At 41.4% G+C, this 19852-nt stretch overlaps 1 protein-coding gene across 3 annotated transcripts in view; it reads left to right on the plus strand.

Annotated features, from left to right (window-relative positions):
• Positions 1-9910: 9910 nt before the first annotated feature.
• Positions 9911-19852, plus strand: part of LOC132404056 (clustered mitochondria protein homolog) — a 99416-nt gene continuing 89474 nt past the window's right edge. For 2 of the 3 annotated variants that reach the window (XM_059988040.1, XM_059988038.1), the window contains exons 1-3: positions 9911-10057; positions 18079-18254; positions 18755-18926. In XM_059988040.1, coding sequence (XP_059844023.1) covers positions 18123-18254; positions 18755-18926 — 304 coding nt within the window. In that variant the 5' untranslated portion in view covers positions 9911-10057; positions 18079-18122. Of the gene's footprint in view, positions 10058-10372; positions 10499-18078; positions 18255-18754; positions 18927-19852 lie in introns of those variants that run through there. The other variant, XM_059988039.1, reaches the window with a different exon arrangement.

Genomic DNA, 19852 nt, shown 5'->3' on the forward strand with positions numbered 1-19852 from the left:
GATATGGTGGATGTGGAGAGGATGTTCCCTATGATGGGGGTATCCAGGACCTCAAAATTGAGGGGCAACCTTTTAGAATGGAGGTAAGGAGAATTTTTTTTTTAGCCAGAAAGTGGTGAACCTGTGGAATGCTCCACCACTGACTGCAGTGCAGGCCAAGTCCATGGGTATATTGAATTTAGAAGCTGATAGTTTCCTGATCAATCAAGACATCAAAGGATATGGCGAGGTGTATGGAGTTGAGTGGGATCTGGGATCACCCAGGATGGAATGGTGATGCAGACTCGATGGGTTGAGTGGCCTAATTCTACTCCTATGTCTTATGGTCTTATTGTTCTGAAAGGTTAACATGTTTGAACTAAAGTGTGATGTACTACAACTAGCCATTAATATTTTTATTTAGAGGAATATTGTAATTGAGTTAATGAAGACATTATAGATTTATTTTTGACTTGCTGAGATGAGAATATTTCAAAAATTACACCTACCATCACCAAAAAGGGTTCATTGGCTATTTTTGAATACAGTCATTGACAGCAGACCCTGACCTGACCTACATGTAACGAAGCCTGGGGTTTCAATTAAACTACTTGGATAGACTGTCTGTACTTGTCATTTTCCAGATGTTACTGGACACCAAGGAGGCAAATTCCACAAAGCTGATGAATTTCATGTAAGTGTTTTGAAGGGCACAATAGTTATAAATATAACCATTCTAATGATTGTTTCAAGTCAAAGCCAAGTTTTTTTTTGTTCCTGTATCTCTAGCAGGCAACAGGTGCAAAATGTAATCTCCTCACAGACTTCCACTGCTGTTCTGTGTCTTTTAATGATAGATCGATTTCTTTCCCACTGTAAGTACAGATGACTATAATTTGCACAAGGTCTCATGAAATAAACCCCAGTAGAAGAGAAGAGCTGAAGATATTTTACTGGAGAACAACAGACAAATAATTGTATTTATTGCAATGCTGGCTAAAGTACAGGCCTGTTTCACTACCTGTATATGCTACCTGGTTAAATGATACTCTTTCATCGTTTGTTCTTCAAGTACCCATCTAATTCCATTGTAATAGATGCCTGGCCCCTGCTTCAATCATGCCTTGTTCTGCAGATGCTGGAAATCTGAGCAACACACACAAAATGCTGGAGGAACTCAGCAGGCCAGGCGGCATCTGAGGAAAAGAGTACAGTTGACGTTTTGGGCCGAAACTCTGTCCTGCCAAAGGGTTTTGGCCTGGCCTGCTGAGTCCCTCCAGCATTTTGTGCGTAATGCCTTGTTCTGAACCCGTTTATATTTGCTTGGTCATTGTGGGGGGTAATTCTTCATTTGAATTCTGCACAGATAAATTTTGTTTGCAAGAATTTTGCAACCTGGACGAGAGTTCTCTGAAACGGACAGAATTAGACCATATTGGATCATCTAATGCTGTTCCAGTTGCAGTCAATAAAATTAATTATCAAGCATTAGTGATGAGTGCATGAAGCATGCTGCCAGGGGTGGTGGTAGAGGCAGATACGACAGAGAAATTGAAGAGACTCTAAGTTAGACAGATGGATAAAAGGGAAATAGAGAGCTCTCCGGGAGGCAAGGGTTACATTGATCTTCAAATAGGTTAAAAGATCAGCACAGCATCTTGGGCTGAAGAGCCTGTTCGTTGTGTTTTTGATAAGCAGTATTATTTTATCAGGTGTGGCAGATGCGACTTAGAGCACAACAGTAATTGGCGTTTCCAGCCAACGGTAATCACCTTGTTAATCCCATGTTTTATGTTGATACATCTGATGGCCCGAGAATGCTGTATTCCACAGCCATGATGAAGATCCAGTGCTTTCTATTTGATCAGCAAACATCTCACAATAGCCTGTTGACACCAAAATCTGCAAAGACAACTTGTGATAATAAGGACCTTGTAAAATGTTTGAGAACAATTCACAGAAATGTTATGAGACAAAGATTGACCCTGATACAGGAATGAAAGTGGATGATAGTGTAGGGGTTAGCGCAATGCTTTACAGTACTGGCAATCAAGGTTCCATTCCCGCCACTGCCTGTAAGGAGTTTGTACATTTTCCCTGTGACCAGGGTGCTCCAGTTTCCCCCCACAGTCCAAAGACATACCGGTTAGTAAGTAAATTGATCATTGTAAATTGTCCTGTGATCAGGCTTAAGATTAAATTGGGGGATTTTTGCATGGCATGGCTCGAAGGGCCAGATGGGCCTCCTCCATGCTATATGTCAATCAATCAATCAATCAATCAATCAATCAATCAAATCTACTTAAACAGCTAGATTTAATGGAATTTCTCTGTGGATGATATAGAAGAGACAGTAAGCAGATAAGGAGGAAATTCCAGGTCTTTGGGACAAAATAGTTTAAGGTATGTGTGAGCATTTAAAACGATGATGCACAAGAAGCACAATTTGGAGAAGAACAAAATAATTCAGAAGATTATGGGAATGGAGAAAGATGCAAAGAAATATTGATTAACACAGAAAATTCTGGAGGAACTCAGAGGTCAGGCAGCATCTATGGAAAAGAGTAAACAGTAGACATTTCAGGCCATGACCCATCATCAGGACTGTTGAGGTCACCACGTATGGATTTGCAGAGCAGAATGAAAATATTAAAATTGCATTTTGCTTTATGCATGGACTGGAAACCAATGTAATCACCAGCTTCCAGAGTGATGGATGAACAAATCATGATGCAAATTAAGATAACGCATAGTTGAATCTTGGCTGAGGTCAAGTTTATAAAGGGGGAAGATGCAAGGGTATTGGGAAAATCAGGTTGGTGTCTGATCACAAGAGGGGATTTGCTGAATGCTCTTGAGGTGGCTTTTTAGAGCAGCTTATTCTCAGGCCTACTAGAGGAAAGGCCATCTTAGATTGGGTGTTGTGTAATAACCCTGATTTTATTAGCTTAATGTAAAGGAACCCTGATGATATAATTGTATCCATACTGCAATATGAGAGGGAGAAGCATACATAAGTCACCTGTATCAGTATCGCCATGGAATAAAGGGAATTAAGGAGGCATGAGAGAGGAGCTTACCCACATGGCTTGGAGGGGGATACTGGCGGGGGTGACAGCAGAACAGAGGTGGCTGAAGTTTCCGGGAATAGTTCACAGGGCGCAGGATAGACCCTACAAAAGAAGTTGTTCTCAAGTGGTAGGGCTAGACAACCATGGCTAATAAGGAAAGTTAAGGACTGCATAAAAGCCAAGGGAAGGATATATAATGTAGCAAAAGTGAGTGGGAAGTTGGATGATTGGGAAGCCTTTAAAATCCAAAAAAGACAACTAAAATTGCTATAAGAAGGGAAAAGGTGAAATATCAGGGCAAACTAGCCAATTATATAAATCAGGATAGTAAAAGTTGTTTTCAGTTATATAAAGAATAAAAGGGAGGTGAGAGTTGATATTGAACCACTGGAAAATGATGCTAGTGAGGTAGTAATGGGGGACAAAGAAATGGCAGATGAACTTAAAAGTACTTTGGTTCATTCTTTACTGTGGAAGACACTAGCTGTATGCCAGAGGTCCGTGAGTGTCGGGGAGCAGGAGTGAGTACCAATGCTATAACAGAGAGAAAAAAGTGCTAGGCAAACTGAAAAGTCCTAAGGTGGATGAGTCACCTGACGGGATGGACTACATCCCAGAGTCCTGAGAGAAATTGCTGAAAAGATAATGGATGCATTGGTTATGATCTTTCAAGAATCACTTGATTCTGGCAGGGTCCTGGAGGATGGAAAATTGCAAACGTCACTCCACTCTTTAAGAAGGGAGGAAGCCAAAGGAGAGGAAATTATAGGCCAGTTAGCCTAACCTCAGTGGTTGGGAAAGTGTTTAAGTCCATTATTAAGGTGGAGATTTTGTGGTACTTGGAGACTAATGATAAAATAAGTCAAAGTCAGGCTGGTTTCTGTAAAAGGAAATCTTGCCTGACAAATCTGTTAGATTTCTTCAACAAAGTAACAAGCAGGGTGGACAAAGGAGAGGCAGTGGATGTCATTTACTTGGATTTTCAGAAGGCATTTGATAAGGTGTCACACATGAGGTTGCTTAACAAGACAAAATCCTATGGCACTGCAAGAAAGGCACTGACATGGATAGAGGAATGGCTGAAGGCAGGATGCAGCGAGTGAGAATAAAGGGGGCCTTTTCTGGTTGGCTGCCAGTGACTTATGCTGTTCCTCGGGTCAGTTTTGGGATTGCTACTTTTCACATTGTCAGTGACTTAGATAGTGAAATTGATGGCTTTGTAGCAAAGTTTGCAGATGATGCAAAGATAGGGAGGGGTAGGTAGTATGTGGAAGCAATGCAATTGCAGCAGGACTTACGACAAATTGGGAGAATGGGCAAAAAAGTAGCAGATGGAATACAGTGTTGGGAAATGTATGATAATGTATTTTGGTAAAAGGAACAATTGTGCAGACTATTACCTAAATGAGAAGAAAATTCAAACGTCAGAGGTGCAAAGGGGCTTAGGAGTCCTCATGCAAGACTCCCAGAAGGTTAATTCACAGGTTGAGTATGTGGTACAGAAGGCAAATGCAATGTTGGCATTTATTTTAAGGGGAATAAAATATAAAAACGAGATAATTCTGAAGCTTTATAAACACTAATCAGGATGCATTTCAAGTATGTCAACAGTATTAGGCCCCTTTTTTCCAGAAAGAATGCATCGCAATTGGAGAGTCCAGAGGAGATTCATGAAGATGATTCCAGGAATGAGGGGGTTAACATACGAGGATACTTTAGCAGCTTTGGACCTGTACTCACTGGAATTTAGAGGAATGTGTGGGGATCTCATTGAAACTGACCAAATGTTGAAAGGACTAGATAAGGTGGACGTAGAGAGGATGTTTCCTATGGGGGGGGGGGTATCCAGAACTAGAGGGCACAGCCTCAAAACTGAGGGGCAACCTTTTAGAACAGAATTAAGGAGGAATTCTTCTAGCCAGAGAGTTGTGAATCTGTGGAATGTTCTGCCACAGATTGCGGTGGAGGCCAAGACATGCGTATATTCAAGGCAGAAGTTGATGAATTCCTAATCGATCAGAGCATCAAGGGATATGATGAGAGGGCAGGTGTATGGGGTTGAATGGGATGCGGGACTAGCCATGATGAAATGGTGCAGTGGATTCAATGGGCTGAATGGCCTAATTCTGCTCCTATGTCTTATGGTCTTATGAACAATAGACAATGAAGCCAGTTTGAAGATTATGGTAGATGTACAGAGGCAGTAGCACACACATGGTGAATTACAGAGGTGGAAACAGATGGGCTGGTTGAAGGAATGGATATATGAATGGAATTTCATTGATGGATCAGGTAAGATCAATCATAGAGACAAGAACTCTGAAAGGAATGAATTACAAACAATCAGAAAAACTCTTCATGTAAGACTGGACCTTTATCCCAGCCTCCATAATTCACAATCTCCCTTTAGCCTCAACGTTTCTGGTTGTATTTGTCACTAAGTGCCTACATGACATTGTCCATCTCAGTTTTACCACAACACTTACTGACTCCGACCTGTCCTTTCTGAATCTGCAACATGTTCACTAAGGACTAACCTCAGTAACACCATTGAACCTGCCAATAAGGGTGGTGCTGTTGTGGTTTGGCAAGCTGGCCTTTATTTCACAAATACCTCCCTCTGGACTATAACCCCACCACTAAGCGTCAGGCCATTGTTAACTAAATGCTCACTGGCTTAATTTCCTTCATAGTCTCCTATTTTATGGTCATACTATCCCATGTAGCCCACCTTCAGCTCCTGTCCAAGATTCTCAACTATGTACACCCAATGTTTCAATATGCCTATGCTCCATTCAGCATTTCTTCCTACCTTGACTCCTTCCCATTTATGTTTGTAACACCATTCCATATGCAACTTCGACGCTTTCCAGGGAAGTGTGAGGGTCCTTCAGCTGTTCCTTGACCGAAGGCCCAGTGGTTCCTCTCCACCAACCCACTTATTTGCCTGGCTAACCTCATGTAAGATTGAACAATTTATTATTCAGTTTTATGTCGTTCTGATTAGTAGACAACATTTGGGCTTCCCCAGCATTCTCCACTTGGTTTCATGTCTCGGGAACACTTCTGACCTACATTTTACTTCTTTTAGCATAATCCCTTATTTATTTTGTTTCTCTTTAACCTTCCTCATTAACCCATCGGCCAGCACCCCTGGCTTCACTGCATCTGTTCCCAGAATGAGACTTTTCTTTCTAGGATAACAGAGATGTCCTCCTCCCTCAAAGAATGGGGTTTCCCTTCCTCCACTATTGACACTGCCCTCGCCCGTACCTCTTCCATTTTCCAGACATCCACCCTCACCCCTTCCCATCACCTTAACAGGGATAGAGTTCCTCTTGTTTATATGAGCCTCTGCACCTTACCCCATCATCAATGGGACCCTACCACCAAATACCTCTTTACCTCCCACTACCTTTCACTTTCCACAGGGATCGCTCCCCCCGTGATTCTCTTGACCATTCATCCCTCCCCACTAATCTCCCTCCTGGCACTTACTCCTGCAAGCAACAGAAATGCTACACCTGCCCATTCACCTCCTCCGTCACAACCATTCAAGGCCCCAAACAGTCCTTCCAGGTGAGGCTAAACTTCACCTGCCAATCTATTGTGGTACAGCGCTCCCAATGCAGCTTTCGCTACATTAGTGAGACGTGATGTAGACTCGGGGACTGGTTTGTTGTGAACCTACACTCCGTCTGCAACAAGCAGGATTTCCTGGTGGCTGACAATTTTCATTCCAATCCACATTCCCATTCTAACATGTCGATGTATGACCTCCTCTACTGCCACAATGTGGCCACTCTGTGGTGGAGGAGCAACACCTCATATTCCATCTGGGTAGCCTCCAACCTCTCTCTCTCTGCCCATCACTCTTTGCCTGTTCTCCATCTCCCTCTGGTGCTCCCCTCCCCCTTTCTCCCTAGACCTCCTGTCCCATGATCCTTTCCCTTCTCCAGCTCTGTATCCCTTTTGCCAGTCACCTTTCCAGCTCTTAGCTTCACCCCACCCCTTCCTGTCTTCTCCTATCATTTTGCATTTCCCCCTCCCCGTCCTACTTTCAAATCTCTTACTATCTTTTCTTTCAGTTAGACCTGATGAAGGGTCTCGGCCCGAAACATCGACTGTACTTCTTCCTATAGATGCTGCCTGGCCTGCTGCGTTCCACCAGCATTTTGTGTGTGTAGCCTCCAACCTGATGCATGAACATTGATATCTCCAACTTCAAGTAATCTTTCCCCTTCCCTCTTCTACAGTTCCCGAATCTTCCCCCTTCTTAGCTTTTCTCTGCTACTTACCAGCCTATCACCTCTCCCTCCTTCCCTTTCTCCCATGGCCCACTCTCCTCTCCCATCAGATTCCTTCTTCTTCAGCCCTTTACTTTTTCCACCTCTCACCTCCCAGCTTCTTATTTCATCCCCCCCCCACCCACCTAACTTCACCTATCACCTACAAGAGAAAATCTGCAGATACGTGAAATCCAAGCCCCCCACACACAAAATGCTGGAGGAAATCAGCAGGGCAGGCAACATCTATGGATATGAGTAAACTGTCAACATTTTGGGCCAAGACCATTTATTCTTTTCCATAAATGCTGCCTGGCCTGCTGAGCTCCTCCAGGTGTGTGTGTGTGTGTGTGTGTGTGTGTGTGTGTGTGTGTGTGTGTGTGTGTGTGTGTGTGTGTGTGTGTGTGTGTGTGTGTGTGTGTGTGTGTGTGTGTGTGTGTGTGTGTGTGTGTGTGTGTGTGTGTGTGTCTTGGATTTCCAGCATCTGCAGATATTTCATCTTTTCCAGCTTTTACTCATTCCCCCACCCCACACCTACTTACTCTGGCTTCCTCCTCCTGCCTTTCCAGTCCTGGCCTGAAATGGCAACTGTTTGTTCATTTCTATCAATTTCTGCCCGACCTGCTGAGCTCCTCCAGCATTTTGTGTGTGTTGCTCTGGATATCTGCAGAATCTCTTGCATTTTGGACAAGCGGTACAAATAGATTGTTTTGGCAGTGCCCGCAAAATCACCGTGCTAGTAAGAAATTTAAGTTGCTTTCATTCCTGGTGTCATGGTGTTAACGTTGCTGAATTGTGCTTTATGTAGCAGCCAGCTCGTTGACCTTGTAAAATCACGTTCTGCACTTTTCTGGAAAATTGTGAATGTGACAAACCGCTGCACTGACTTCCACCCCAGCTGTATTTAGTACTTACAGCTGTAAGCTGATATTTTTATAGGACTTTGGACATTGATGCAGCTGGTAAAATAACAAGTGTCGTTGTCCTATTCAGGTCAGGCCTGGTTTCTGTAAAAGAGCCTGCTGGTTTGGCAGTACAAATAAGAACAAAGAAAATGAAATTCATTAGAAAGGGTTAAGCTAGCTCCAAATAGGCAGGCAATGAAATAGTTGTAGGATATAAAAACATGGGGTTGCTCCGAAAGCAATTAACCTCAGCAGGAATGAAGCTTTGAAAAACCATGTGGTCACACAAGGAAATATAGCTATTCATAAAAACAAGTCTTTATTACAAATGATCTTAGATGGAATGCAATTTTGAATCAAAGGGATGATTTGTTATGATCAGGTACCAACTGGGGCAGAGGTCTCATCTCAGGTTAATTAAGAAGTAAAAGTTAAATGTAGATTGGTCAAGAAAATGCTCATTAGTAACTTCAGAAGTGGATTATACAGGTCACATGCAATCATAATGAGAGTTTAATAGTCAGTGATTTTAAGTCATCTTGCCACCCTGTCTCTGTGCCTTTCTTGTATATACTATAATAAACCCATTTTGACAGATAGATGATTAAGTTCCACAATTCTGGCATCCATCTTTGTTCTGATACAGCCAACTAAATGTCAACATCACTTTGAAAAATTAGCAGTTTGTTCTTCTCTTCTCCCTGTAGCTACTTCATTCCCATCCCACCGTGAAATTTATAACAAGCAATTGAACTGTAGGCACAGGAGATTCTGCAGATGCTGGAAATCCAGAGCCACACACACAAAATGCTGCAAGAACTCAGCAAGTCGGGGAGTATCTATGGAAGTGAATAAACAGTCAATGTTTTGGGCCGAGATCCTTCATCAGGACTGGAGAGGAAGGGGTCAGAAGCTAGGATAAAGAGGTGGAGTGAGGGAAGGGAGTACAAGCTGGCAGGTTATAGGTGAGCAAGGCACACAAAATACTGAATGAACTCAGCATTCATGGAAAGGAATAAACAGTCAGTATTTCAGGCCAAGACCCTTCATCAGGTAATAGATGAGACCAGGTAAGTGGGGGAGGGAAGAAAGAAGCTGAGAAGGGATGGGTGGAAAAGATAAAGGGCTGAAGAAGAAGGAACCTAAAGGGGGAGGACACTGGATTCTGGAAGAAAAGGGAACCAGCAGTAGGTGATGACAAATGAGAAGAGAAAGGGTGGGAGGGGAAGCAGAAGGAGGAATGGAAAAGAAAAGGGAAAGCGTGGGCGGGGTGACAAGTTGGAGAGATATTTATGCCATCAGGCTGGAGGCTACATCAGACAGAATATGAGTTGCTGCTCCTCCAACCTGAGTTTGAATTATAACAACGATTCTGGGCACAAGGCAGAAATGTGGAAGTGTGGATTTCGGTAGTTTTTGTATTTTCATCCTTCAATCTTTTCTGCCTTCGCTTCCTTTAAGCTTTATCCAATACATATACGAACATTGTTTTCTTTAGATTCAATCCAGTAGTACCTTTTATTGGATTTCTCCTTCAACTTTGTTGGAGCTTCAGTAGTTAAACTTATCACACATTGGTAAACGCCCCGACCAGTACGCCTACTTTCAAAAGGAAAATGACCATATTTGAGCACTGGGCGTTAGCCACCTCACTAATGTAAAAGCCCAATCAAAGAGCGACGCGAGTTACCTGTACGCAGTGAAGGCGAGTTCTTTTTAAATAAAGGAGTTAGTATGGAGATTAAAGGTGCGGGGATTGAAGCTGGGCTGGAAACCAGCTGATGCCCCGAGAAGGAGACTTCAGAAATTTGGACAGGTGAGAGCACAGATCCGATACAATATGCAGAGAGCTGTGAACAGCTGCGAGTGAAAGGCCCAAAACACCCGTGTTACAGAGAATTCGAGTGAAAAAAAACATGCGAGAAAATGATCATAAACGGGGTGGTGAAGATTCCGGTGAGGGAGAGAAGGTGGGAGTGGCATAGAGATGATAAAAAGAAAATGTTGACAATTCAATGAGCAACTTAATTGGGAACTTTGTTTGAAGAACTCTGAACAATCCCTTGGACCTATGACAAGAGAGTTAAGATAATGCACGCACCATCAGTTCTTTAGTAAAGCACAGGGGATGCAGATTTTTCGTAATGGTGCGAACGAATGCAGATCAGAGAGGCGTGGGTTTAATAGCCAGTCTTAAAGATGAGCTTTTACTACGAAACAGCGCCAGTGCAACGATTTCTTCAACATATCTTGCAAGGTAAGGGAGGGGCAGTGAGCCATGTTCGCTTCTCTTGATCGGTATTTAGTGACTCATGCTGGGGAATGGGTGTGTCAAGATATCAGATTTGGGGTTGGCTCTGCATCCTCGTTCAGGATTGTATTTACAGCATATTAAAGCAAACTGGCTTCACCAAATTTTTATTCACATGACAGACCACATTCTTTTTCCTTGTGTTTATATAGTTGACATAATTTTCTATCTAAAACATGCATGATGTGGTTTGGGGGTTTGATTGGCAACATACAATGAAACTCTGAACAACTATCTGGAAATGCCAATGGTTTTGGTGTTAGGCTTAGCAGGCCATGTTCGCAGTTCTCCCTCATTGTTTGCATGAGTTCCAGTTGTTTTGCTCCCTTAAAATTTAGCTGGTTAACTGGAAAACCAAGTAGTCAGTTAAAAGTATTGGGGTCCTAATAGAAATTCTATAATTCTATAATCTAGAAAAGCTTCCAGTCTGGCTGCAGTTTTGAATGTGCTTGGACAATCAAAGTTTAACTGCATTGACTGTGTTTTACAAACTGCACCAGCAAAATATATGTATACGCCATCAAGCTTTCTGCTTGAGGGTACAGTGGAAGACATTGATGTGCTTTGAGGTTCTAATATTTTGCTATCACTCATTCTTTGGTGGTTTTCTTCTGTTTTGTGGATGTCTGTGAAGAGTAAGAATTTCACGTTGTATACTATATTCATTCTTTGATATTAAATGGAACCATTGCTTTGCATACTTAGACTTTCATAGATTGTAGAAATGAAATTTTAGTGTAAAAAAACTTGGAATATACAGTATTACTGAAGTTTGAATTGCTAAAGGAAAACATGCTTAAAGTGGCAGTATATAATTAATGCTGATTCAAACAAGTTGCGGAAATCTGTGTTGTAACATCCTCAATTGTACTTATTTCAACCTGTACTTAAATTTTGAAAGAATCTTGTATTTATGGTAGTGACAGTTTGGAACCCTTTATCAGTTCACATTCAAGAAGCAAGCTGTCAACTTTTTTCCCTGTCTTGAATTGAATTTACAGAATTCAGAGATTGTATTGCCATATTAAGATAGGCAATATAAATTCAGATGAATTCTGTAAATTGTTGAAGTTCTTGCTGATTTCTTCCATCTGTGTATCAGTATCATTTTTGACTGTTGTCCATCACTTGCTTACTAGAGATGAGTGAAGGCATGAATTAGTTGTCATCTCTCACAGCCACCTTTTCTTTAAGGAGCTGAGTTTTGTATCAGAAGTTAGCTTATCAGTCTGAATTATGATATGTACTGTAGTATTATAAATTATCCCATGCTTTTAGTTGAATGTGGCAGAGTCTCTTGGAGAAAAATATTGATATGATAGGCTGCTCTGTTTTTTAAATTTAAAAAAAATCAGAAGATGAAGGGTGTAACTCGCTGCCTGTACTAGTTTTAAGGATATACTGGTAGCCGAGCACGTTTTTGCAACTGTTGCTGGAAAATTGACACACCCAGTGAAGTTATTTTTTCGGCGATAGTGATAAATGTTTATGCAACTGACCTCATCTTTTTTAAAAGGTGCACACACGTACATTCTTTTGGCTGCACTAATACATACAATCAAGATCTTGAATGTTTTCTGGTTTAGCAGATCGGCCTTGCTTGCTTGCCAAAGATTGGTGCAGAACTCATATCATAGGAATGATGTGTGCAGTGAAACTTGGAGTAATGGAAGCAGTAATGCAGTTTCTCAGTATGGTGTTTGCTGTGATTTACACATGGTTTTAGCATGTTTTCCCAGCCTGCAACACTGCAAGCTCATACGTATCAATTCTCCTCTCCTGAATATCAATATTTAGACAATTACAAACCTTAACCCCACCTTCTTTTCCTCGTAAATGATGTCACCCCTCCCTTCTTCTATCCTGCCCACCTGTGTTTCATGGTTGTGAATAACCCACAGTGACATTATAAATCACTGGAGAAATGTCTTGCAAATGAATTGACAACAAAGGGGAACTTCAATCAGCTTTATCTCAGGCTAACATCTCCAGCAACAAGGGTCTGATCACATCTGGTCAGCTATGACTTGTAGACCGTGTAACTTGTATACCAAACACTCAACATCTCTATCAGAGGATGGGATTTCTAAGATGACATAGAGAATGATTTAAGGGCATTCTCAAAACATACTGAGGGGGTTAGAGAATTGTGGATTGGGATGGAAGAAATTGAAATATCCTCACTGATTCATGTCTGCTCAAAGTGGTGGAGTGTCCAGGAAGGCATGGAGATCTTTAGTCTTGATGCAGGAGAATGTGTGGGCATAAGGAGGAGTGCACATTTCCCAAGCTATCTGCCTACACACCTGGCCCATCTCTGGTAAAGTATAGTGATTCACCTCTGAGAAAGCAAATCAGGTTTAGCACAGAAGGATTACTTTTTTTTAAAAAAAGAGACAGATTTGAACCACCAAGGAAATGGGAAAACAATATGGAAAATATTGTGAATTCTTCTTGCCAGTTCTATTTTGTTTTTCAATTTATTTGTTGAATTACACTTTGGATATTCCCTCTGCTTAGATCCTCCTATGATGTTGCAGATTTGTTTCTTAAAAATTGATTTGGAGGTCAAATATGATATCAGGGATATGCTCTCCATTACTCATGTTGGACAAGTTAGAGAGGGTGGAAGGGCTAGGCACATTGGAAGAGCTGTACCAAGGGGATAAAGTTACAAGATAAGAGGCTAGTCATTTAAAAAAAAGTATGCAAAAATTTATTCTCACAGAAGATAAAGAATTCCTGGAATTTTGTGCCACAGAAGGTGGTGAGGCTAGATCATTAGAAATATTTAGGATGGAAATAGATGAATGTTTGACTGATCAAAGAATTGATGGCACAAAATGAGTCCAGCATAGATCAGCCATAATCATGTTGGAAAGTGGGCTGAAGATGAGGGCCTTGATGGCCTCCTTCTCTCCTATTTTCCCATGTTCTTGTGAGGTAGTTTGTTGCCTTCAGGCTTCATATAGAAGCTTGGACTGCACTTTCATTCTTTTATTTTTGCTAATGATCTGAGCATAAATGATAAAAAGAAGTGCCAGTAATTGGTCTGGATGTCACTTGGAGTAAAGATGTAAATGCTGGAAGAAACCATTGCTGGTTGGGTTCAGTGATGATGATTGGCTTGATAAGTATGGAAGTGGGTAAGTATGGAGACATTGGAGGAGGATCGTGTAGCCAGCTGTATCTAAGCTTCAAAGAGGTAAGGAATGTGAATTACTTTTAACATTGAGTATCATTAGTAATTTTGCTCATAGTTGTTTCCGTATTTTGTCAGGTTACAGAAATTTCTAGGTGAGATATGGAATTCTAGTTAAGATACACATCAATTATAGGAGGGTGCAACATTTTAGAGGACCTTGGAGAGAGAAGAAATGTTGGAACTGCTCTGGTAGTTTGCAGAAGACGATGTAGGTTGTGGCTTTTGAGGAAGAACCAATGATTGAAACTCCATAGATTGCCCACCCTTTCCTTCACCCAGCGAAACTTGATGCTTATTTGAATACTTCACCATTGAATACCTTTCTTGGTGTGAGCAGTCTGACCTGATCCACCCCCAGCTGTACTGTAACTAGTCAATACTCATTTAGTCCGATTCCTAGACACTTGCAGAATTCATTGCACAGTTAACAGTATACATTGTTCCCTGTACTGTGAAAGCCAGGTGCTTCCAACCTGGCTACTTGCTCACAAGAATACAGAGCAAATGAAAAGTCCTGAATAAGTATGTTAACAAATTAGAAATGGCACAACAAATTGTTAGGGTGATACAGAGATCATTCTGCAGTACAGCCAAGTGTTCATATGAAGAAAAAGCTAGTAGAATAGGGAACTTTCTGTAAACTTACAAATGTATTTGTAAATGTGTTTATCCATAGTATACTACTTTTGATGAGCTTGAACCATGGAATTAGTTTTTGTTAAGATTGTTATAAGTTGGGTACATTGAGTGAAATTGGAATTGTTGTTTATTAGACATTATACTGGTAGTTTGAACTGAGAAATATGTACTGGTATTTTGGTTTTAGCATAGGAAGAAATCTTTTACTCTGCAATGGTTGTATTAGAATTTCTGTTCAAGTCGTAGACCTTCCTTATCTATGTGCCAATGTTGCTGAAAACTCGGGTTAGTATGAAAGTGGCGATAACCTAACAACAGCTGAAACAATTGGATATTCTTTTGCATTTGTTTTTTACAGTACAAGGGCCTGAGTAAATATTCTTTGGGATTGCTAATGGACTCGCTTGTTAAGAATGGGAGTACAATGAGAATAAGATGGAAGGAAGTTGAAACAATGTGAAAATGTGACAGCAATAATCTTTCAGTCAATAATTTGTAGGTCAAGCAGTTCTCATAGAGCTCTAGTGAAAAGTGGTTGGACAGGAGTGAGGTGGCAGCATAGTTACTTACTGCCCGTTACACTGCAGGTCCTCCATCTCTGGTGGTATTCAGGGCTTCCTTCATCGTGTCAGTAGCTTCCTCTTGGTTTTCACTACCGTCAGTATTGCAAGTCTCAGGTGGAGACTCAGGAATGTTATTGCACCCAGATGCAGGAATATTCTTCTTCGCTGTTTTAATAACAATTATTTTTTGACCAGTCAGGGTTGTTGACCCTGAGCTGAACCCCCAAACCTGGAGGACCAGTTTGACCACTCTTAGTTTGGCCTCTATCCTTTGACCTGTATGGCAAGGGTGACCCTATCAAGCGCCAAAGCATGAAGCCCTGACTCCAGCCAACATGGCTGTTTGGGTCATTGAGCCACAGAAGCCTGCAAACCCAATGACAAGATTGTGGTTTTCTTGGAGGTTTAGCAAAATGACCATGGGAGAATAATATGAGCTCAGCCAAGTTAAGTGTCCAGAATCATGTGCTTAGGCCACCATACTTCTGGTATGAAAGTGTCCCATGCTTACTTCAGCTGTCCTAAGGAATTTTGAATATGCATGATTTTGTATTGAAGGAGTTCATTTAACTAGTAATTGAAAATTAAAATAAAACAGCAATGCTAGCAACCTAAAATGAAAAGAAAATGCTGGAAGCATTTTGGCAGGTGAGACAGCATTTGAGGAAAGAGAAACAAGTTTAACTTTTCATGTCAAGTACTGGGATAGGGAAAAGCCTAGCTGAGGATTGCTCACTTGTCTAGTAAATAAAATCAAAACAGGCTTGGTGATACCTTCTCCCTGTTTTCTCAGCTTGCTTGGAGACTGAAGGGTTAAGAAAAAGGGGAAAAAAACCTAATATTAAGTGTTAATTCTGTGTCATTGTTGAAAGCATTTCACTGTTGTGAGACACTTTCGATGCATGAAATAAGTTGTAACCTGACTTGTAAAGCTTTGTTTAAGGTTGTTGCAGTCTGGGTGTGGTAGATCCACCCAGAGCACACCCAAACAGACAGGTTTAATCGGAATGCTGCTCTGAAATCGGAAACCATGTATTTAACACATTTAAAACATTTAAACTGAAGCACTGCTCTGGGACTGAGAGACAGACTGGCTATATGATCTATGCAGTCTCCAAAATAAGATGCTGCCAGATCAGCTGAGCATTTCTTATATTTCTATTCTATTTTAGATTTTGTGCAGGTGAGTTTCCGTTTGTTTTTGTAGAACACTTTGTATTGAAATAATCTTTTTAAATGGACTGACCCTTGTTAATCTACAGAGGAGTTTATCAATGGTTTCAGAACGAGATTTTTTTGGAACTATTTGTGGAGAATACCTGCTAGAAAGTCTCAAGTGCCCAGAAAGCAACATAATGTGACTTTACGAAGGGTGAGGTTCCAAATTCAAATATTACTTTAAGACTTTAGCCTGAACCCAGACCTTGCTGGCATGAAGCCAATGGCAATTTATGGTGGAGTTCTGATGACTTTCCCGAAATTGCGGTGTTCAGTCTGCTGGGCCTGAACAGAGAGTACGAAAGCATCTGAACTTGTTCCAGTGCCTAGGTCGGGGCTGAGCAGGGTAGGCAAGTATTTGAAACATTGGAAGACACCAGAAATCCCTAGATTAAAATCTGAAAATTTTTAGGGTGCTGTTTTCTGTAAACATATGCTTTACTTATGGGGTAGATATATTTCAATTTAGTTTAAGTTTAATGATTGTCAACACTGTAAAGCTGATGCTATGTTGTGCAACACACAGAATGCTGGAGGAACTCAGCAGGTCAGGCAGCATGTGTGGAAATGAATAAACAATCGATGTTTTGGGCCAAGACCCTTCTCCAGCACTGGAAAGGAAGTGGGAAGGTGCCAGAATAAAAAGGTGGGGAGAGGGAAGGAGGACTAGCTGGAAGGTGATAAGTGAAGTCTGGGCGTAGGAAAGGTAAAGGGCTTAGAGAAGAAAGAATCTGATAGGAAAGGAGAGTGGACCATAAGGGAAGGAGGGGCACCAGATGGAGGTGATAGGCAGGTGAGGGGGAAAGGTAAGAGGCTAGAGTGGGGAACAGAAGAAGAGGGAAGGGAACGGGGAAGAAATTATCATGAAGGAGAAATTGATGTTCATGCTATCAGATTGGAGGCTACTTATACAGAAATATGGGGTGTTGCACCTCCACCCTGAGAATGGCCTCATTGTGGCAAAAGAGGGGGCCTTGGAATGACATGTTGGATCGGGAATGGTGATGGGAATTAAAATGGTTGGCTACCAGGAAATTCCGCTTTTGACGGATGGATCTGGAGTGCTCGACAAAGTGGTCCCCCAGTTTACCTCGGGTCTCCCTAGTGTAGGGGGAGGCCATCTCTGGAGCACCAGATACAATAAACAACCCCGACAGATCTTCAGGTGAAGTGTTGCCTCCCCTGGAAGGACCATTTGGGGCCCTGAATGGAGGTAAGGGAGGAGATTAATGGGCAGTTGTGCATTTCTGTCACTTTCAGGGAGGAAGATTAGTGGGATTAGGGATGAATGGACAAGGGAATGGTGGAGGGATCAAGCCCAGCAGAAAATGGAGTGGTGGTAAAGATGAGTTGGTGATAGGATCCTGTTGTAGAGAATGATGTGTTGGATGTGGAGGCTCATGTGGTGGTAGGTGAGGACAAGAGAAACTCTATTCCTGTTAAGGCGGCAGGAAGATGGGGAAAGGACAGATGTCTAGAAAGTGGTGGGGATCGGGGCGAGAACAATAGTGGAGTAAGGAAAACCTCATTCTTAGGAGGAGGAGTACATCTCTGATGTTCTAGAAAGGAAGGCCTCATCCTGGAAACAGATGCGGTGGAGACGAAGGAACTGAGAATAGGGAGTAACTCTACAGGAGGCAGACTTGGAAGAGGTACAGTCAAGATGGCCATGGGAATCAGTTGGATTAGAAAAGATGTCAGTAGACAATTTGTCTCCAGAGATGGACTTGGAGAGATGGGTTGGCATTTTGAGCTGGTGCATTTTGGCTTTGATGTAGGTCAATTCTGTAATTCCTAAATTCTATATTTGTGCTTTGCTTTCTATTCAAATATAGCCATTGCATTTTGACATGATACTTGTAACTAAGATCTGATTATTATTATTATTTCATTCAATATAGATCCTGAGTGAAGAGTTACTCTTCTTAATGGTACAGACTCTGAGATGGCAGTACCAAAGTCTTGTGCAACCATAGCTGCTAATGGCATGCAAACAAACAGCGATGCTGTCACTTCTTCTCGGGGCACACTCAATATTAAGGTCCAAGTGCCCGGAAGTGACATTATTGACCTTCAGGCAAGTTATTTTCTTCTCTTGACAGAAATTCAGAACGTTTTTGTTAAGTGACAGCCTTTTAACTAGAAAATAAAAATGGCCCCAGTGTACTTCACAGTTGTAACCAAGAAAAAAGAAATAAACATATTCGAAGCAAAAGATTAATTGTAATATTTTACTCTTGAAGCATTAAGATATTAGCAGCCAGATATTGATGTTTGCACAGTAAGATATAGGCAGCAGAGCTTTGAATGAAAGAATGTATTGCAAGAAGAACACTAACAAATATGGTCTAGAATTGGATAAATGTTTCAACCACAGATGAGGATTTTGGAATATCCAAATCAGAGTAACTCTGACTTAGTCTGGCCACTGGAGAAGTCCTATTGATAATTGTGGATTTACTTTGTAACTATAATTATTAAAAATTGCATGAATGCCCAGTTGTTTTAAGCTATTTGCTTAGAGATGGTTTGATGCAGGAGTTGGTTTCACCCAGTGTAATTTTGTTGTTTCTGTAGTTATCTTCTCAGGAAATGGTCCAAGAGATTATCCGGATTCTGATGGACCGTGAGGACACATGCCATCGAACCTGCTTCTCACTTCAGTATGATGGCAACGTTTTGGATAACTTTGCAGAATTGAAAAGTATAGAAGGACTGAAGAATGGATCTGTCTTTCGAGTGGTTGAAGGTAAAGAGTGTCACTTTTGTTAAAAAATCCTGCTGCTTTGTTTAGATTTTCAATGTCTTGTTAGATACTTGGATACTGGGGTTACAGATCCATAATTGCTTGAAAGTGGTGTCACAAGTAGAGAGGGTTGTAATGAGAGCCTTTGGCACATCAGCCCTCGTCACTCAATGTACTGAGTACAGAAGTTGGGATTAGCTGTCTTCTCATCTTGTGGTTAGCAGAAACATAAAGTCTCCATAGGGGGCACAGCTGGCTCCTCTGTTGCTTCTCAGAGCTACCAGGGGTAGATTTCATTCCAAACCATGGGATTTATGAATCCTAATGACATTATGAATCTTATCAAGGTCTGTTCCTTCTGAATAGTGACCTGCTTCAAACTATACATTTACTACTCCTTGAACTCATGATCTTGTAGGTCTTTCTCTTTGGTGGATGCAGGTAGGAAGTATCCTCTGGTTCCACACATAAATTACCCCTTTGGTCCTGAAGGACACCCACTCTTTTGCTCCCTCCCTCTTGTTCCTGATATGCTCATAGATTGTTCTAGGATGATTCCTCTCCTTGCTTGCCAAAGATATTTCTTGACCCCTTTTGCCCTTGTACTTTCATTCTTATGTTCTCTTCTATACACTGCACACTTCTCAAGAGACCTCTGGTTGTCTACATCTGCCTTGTGTTTGCTTTTATTTCCTGAATCATTGTCTTTCATTCTTATCAGTAGATGTTGGCCTTAAACTCTTACAAATTTTCTGTTGAAATATGCCCACTTTTCAGCTGTCATTTTACAAGCATCTGTGCCCAATTTGCTTCTCCGAGGTCCTCTCTGTTTGTAATCGAACCTTAGCTGTTTTGGTGAAACAGCAAACTGGATTTTCAATAATCTTTCTCTTTATTACTTTATATATTTTCCATTTTGAACTTCACCC

The sequence above is a fragment of the Hypanus sabinus genome, chromosome 13 (genome assembly GCF_030144855.1).
Source record: "Hypanus sabinus isolate sHypSab1 chromosome 13, sHypSab1.hap1, whole genome shotgun sequence".
Lineage (NCBI taxonomy): Eukaryota > Metazoa > Chordata > Chondrichthyes > Myliobatiformes > Dasyatidae > Hypanus > Hypanus sabinus.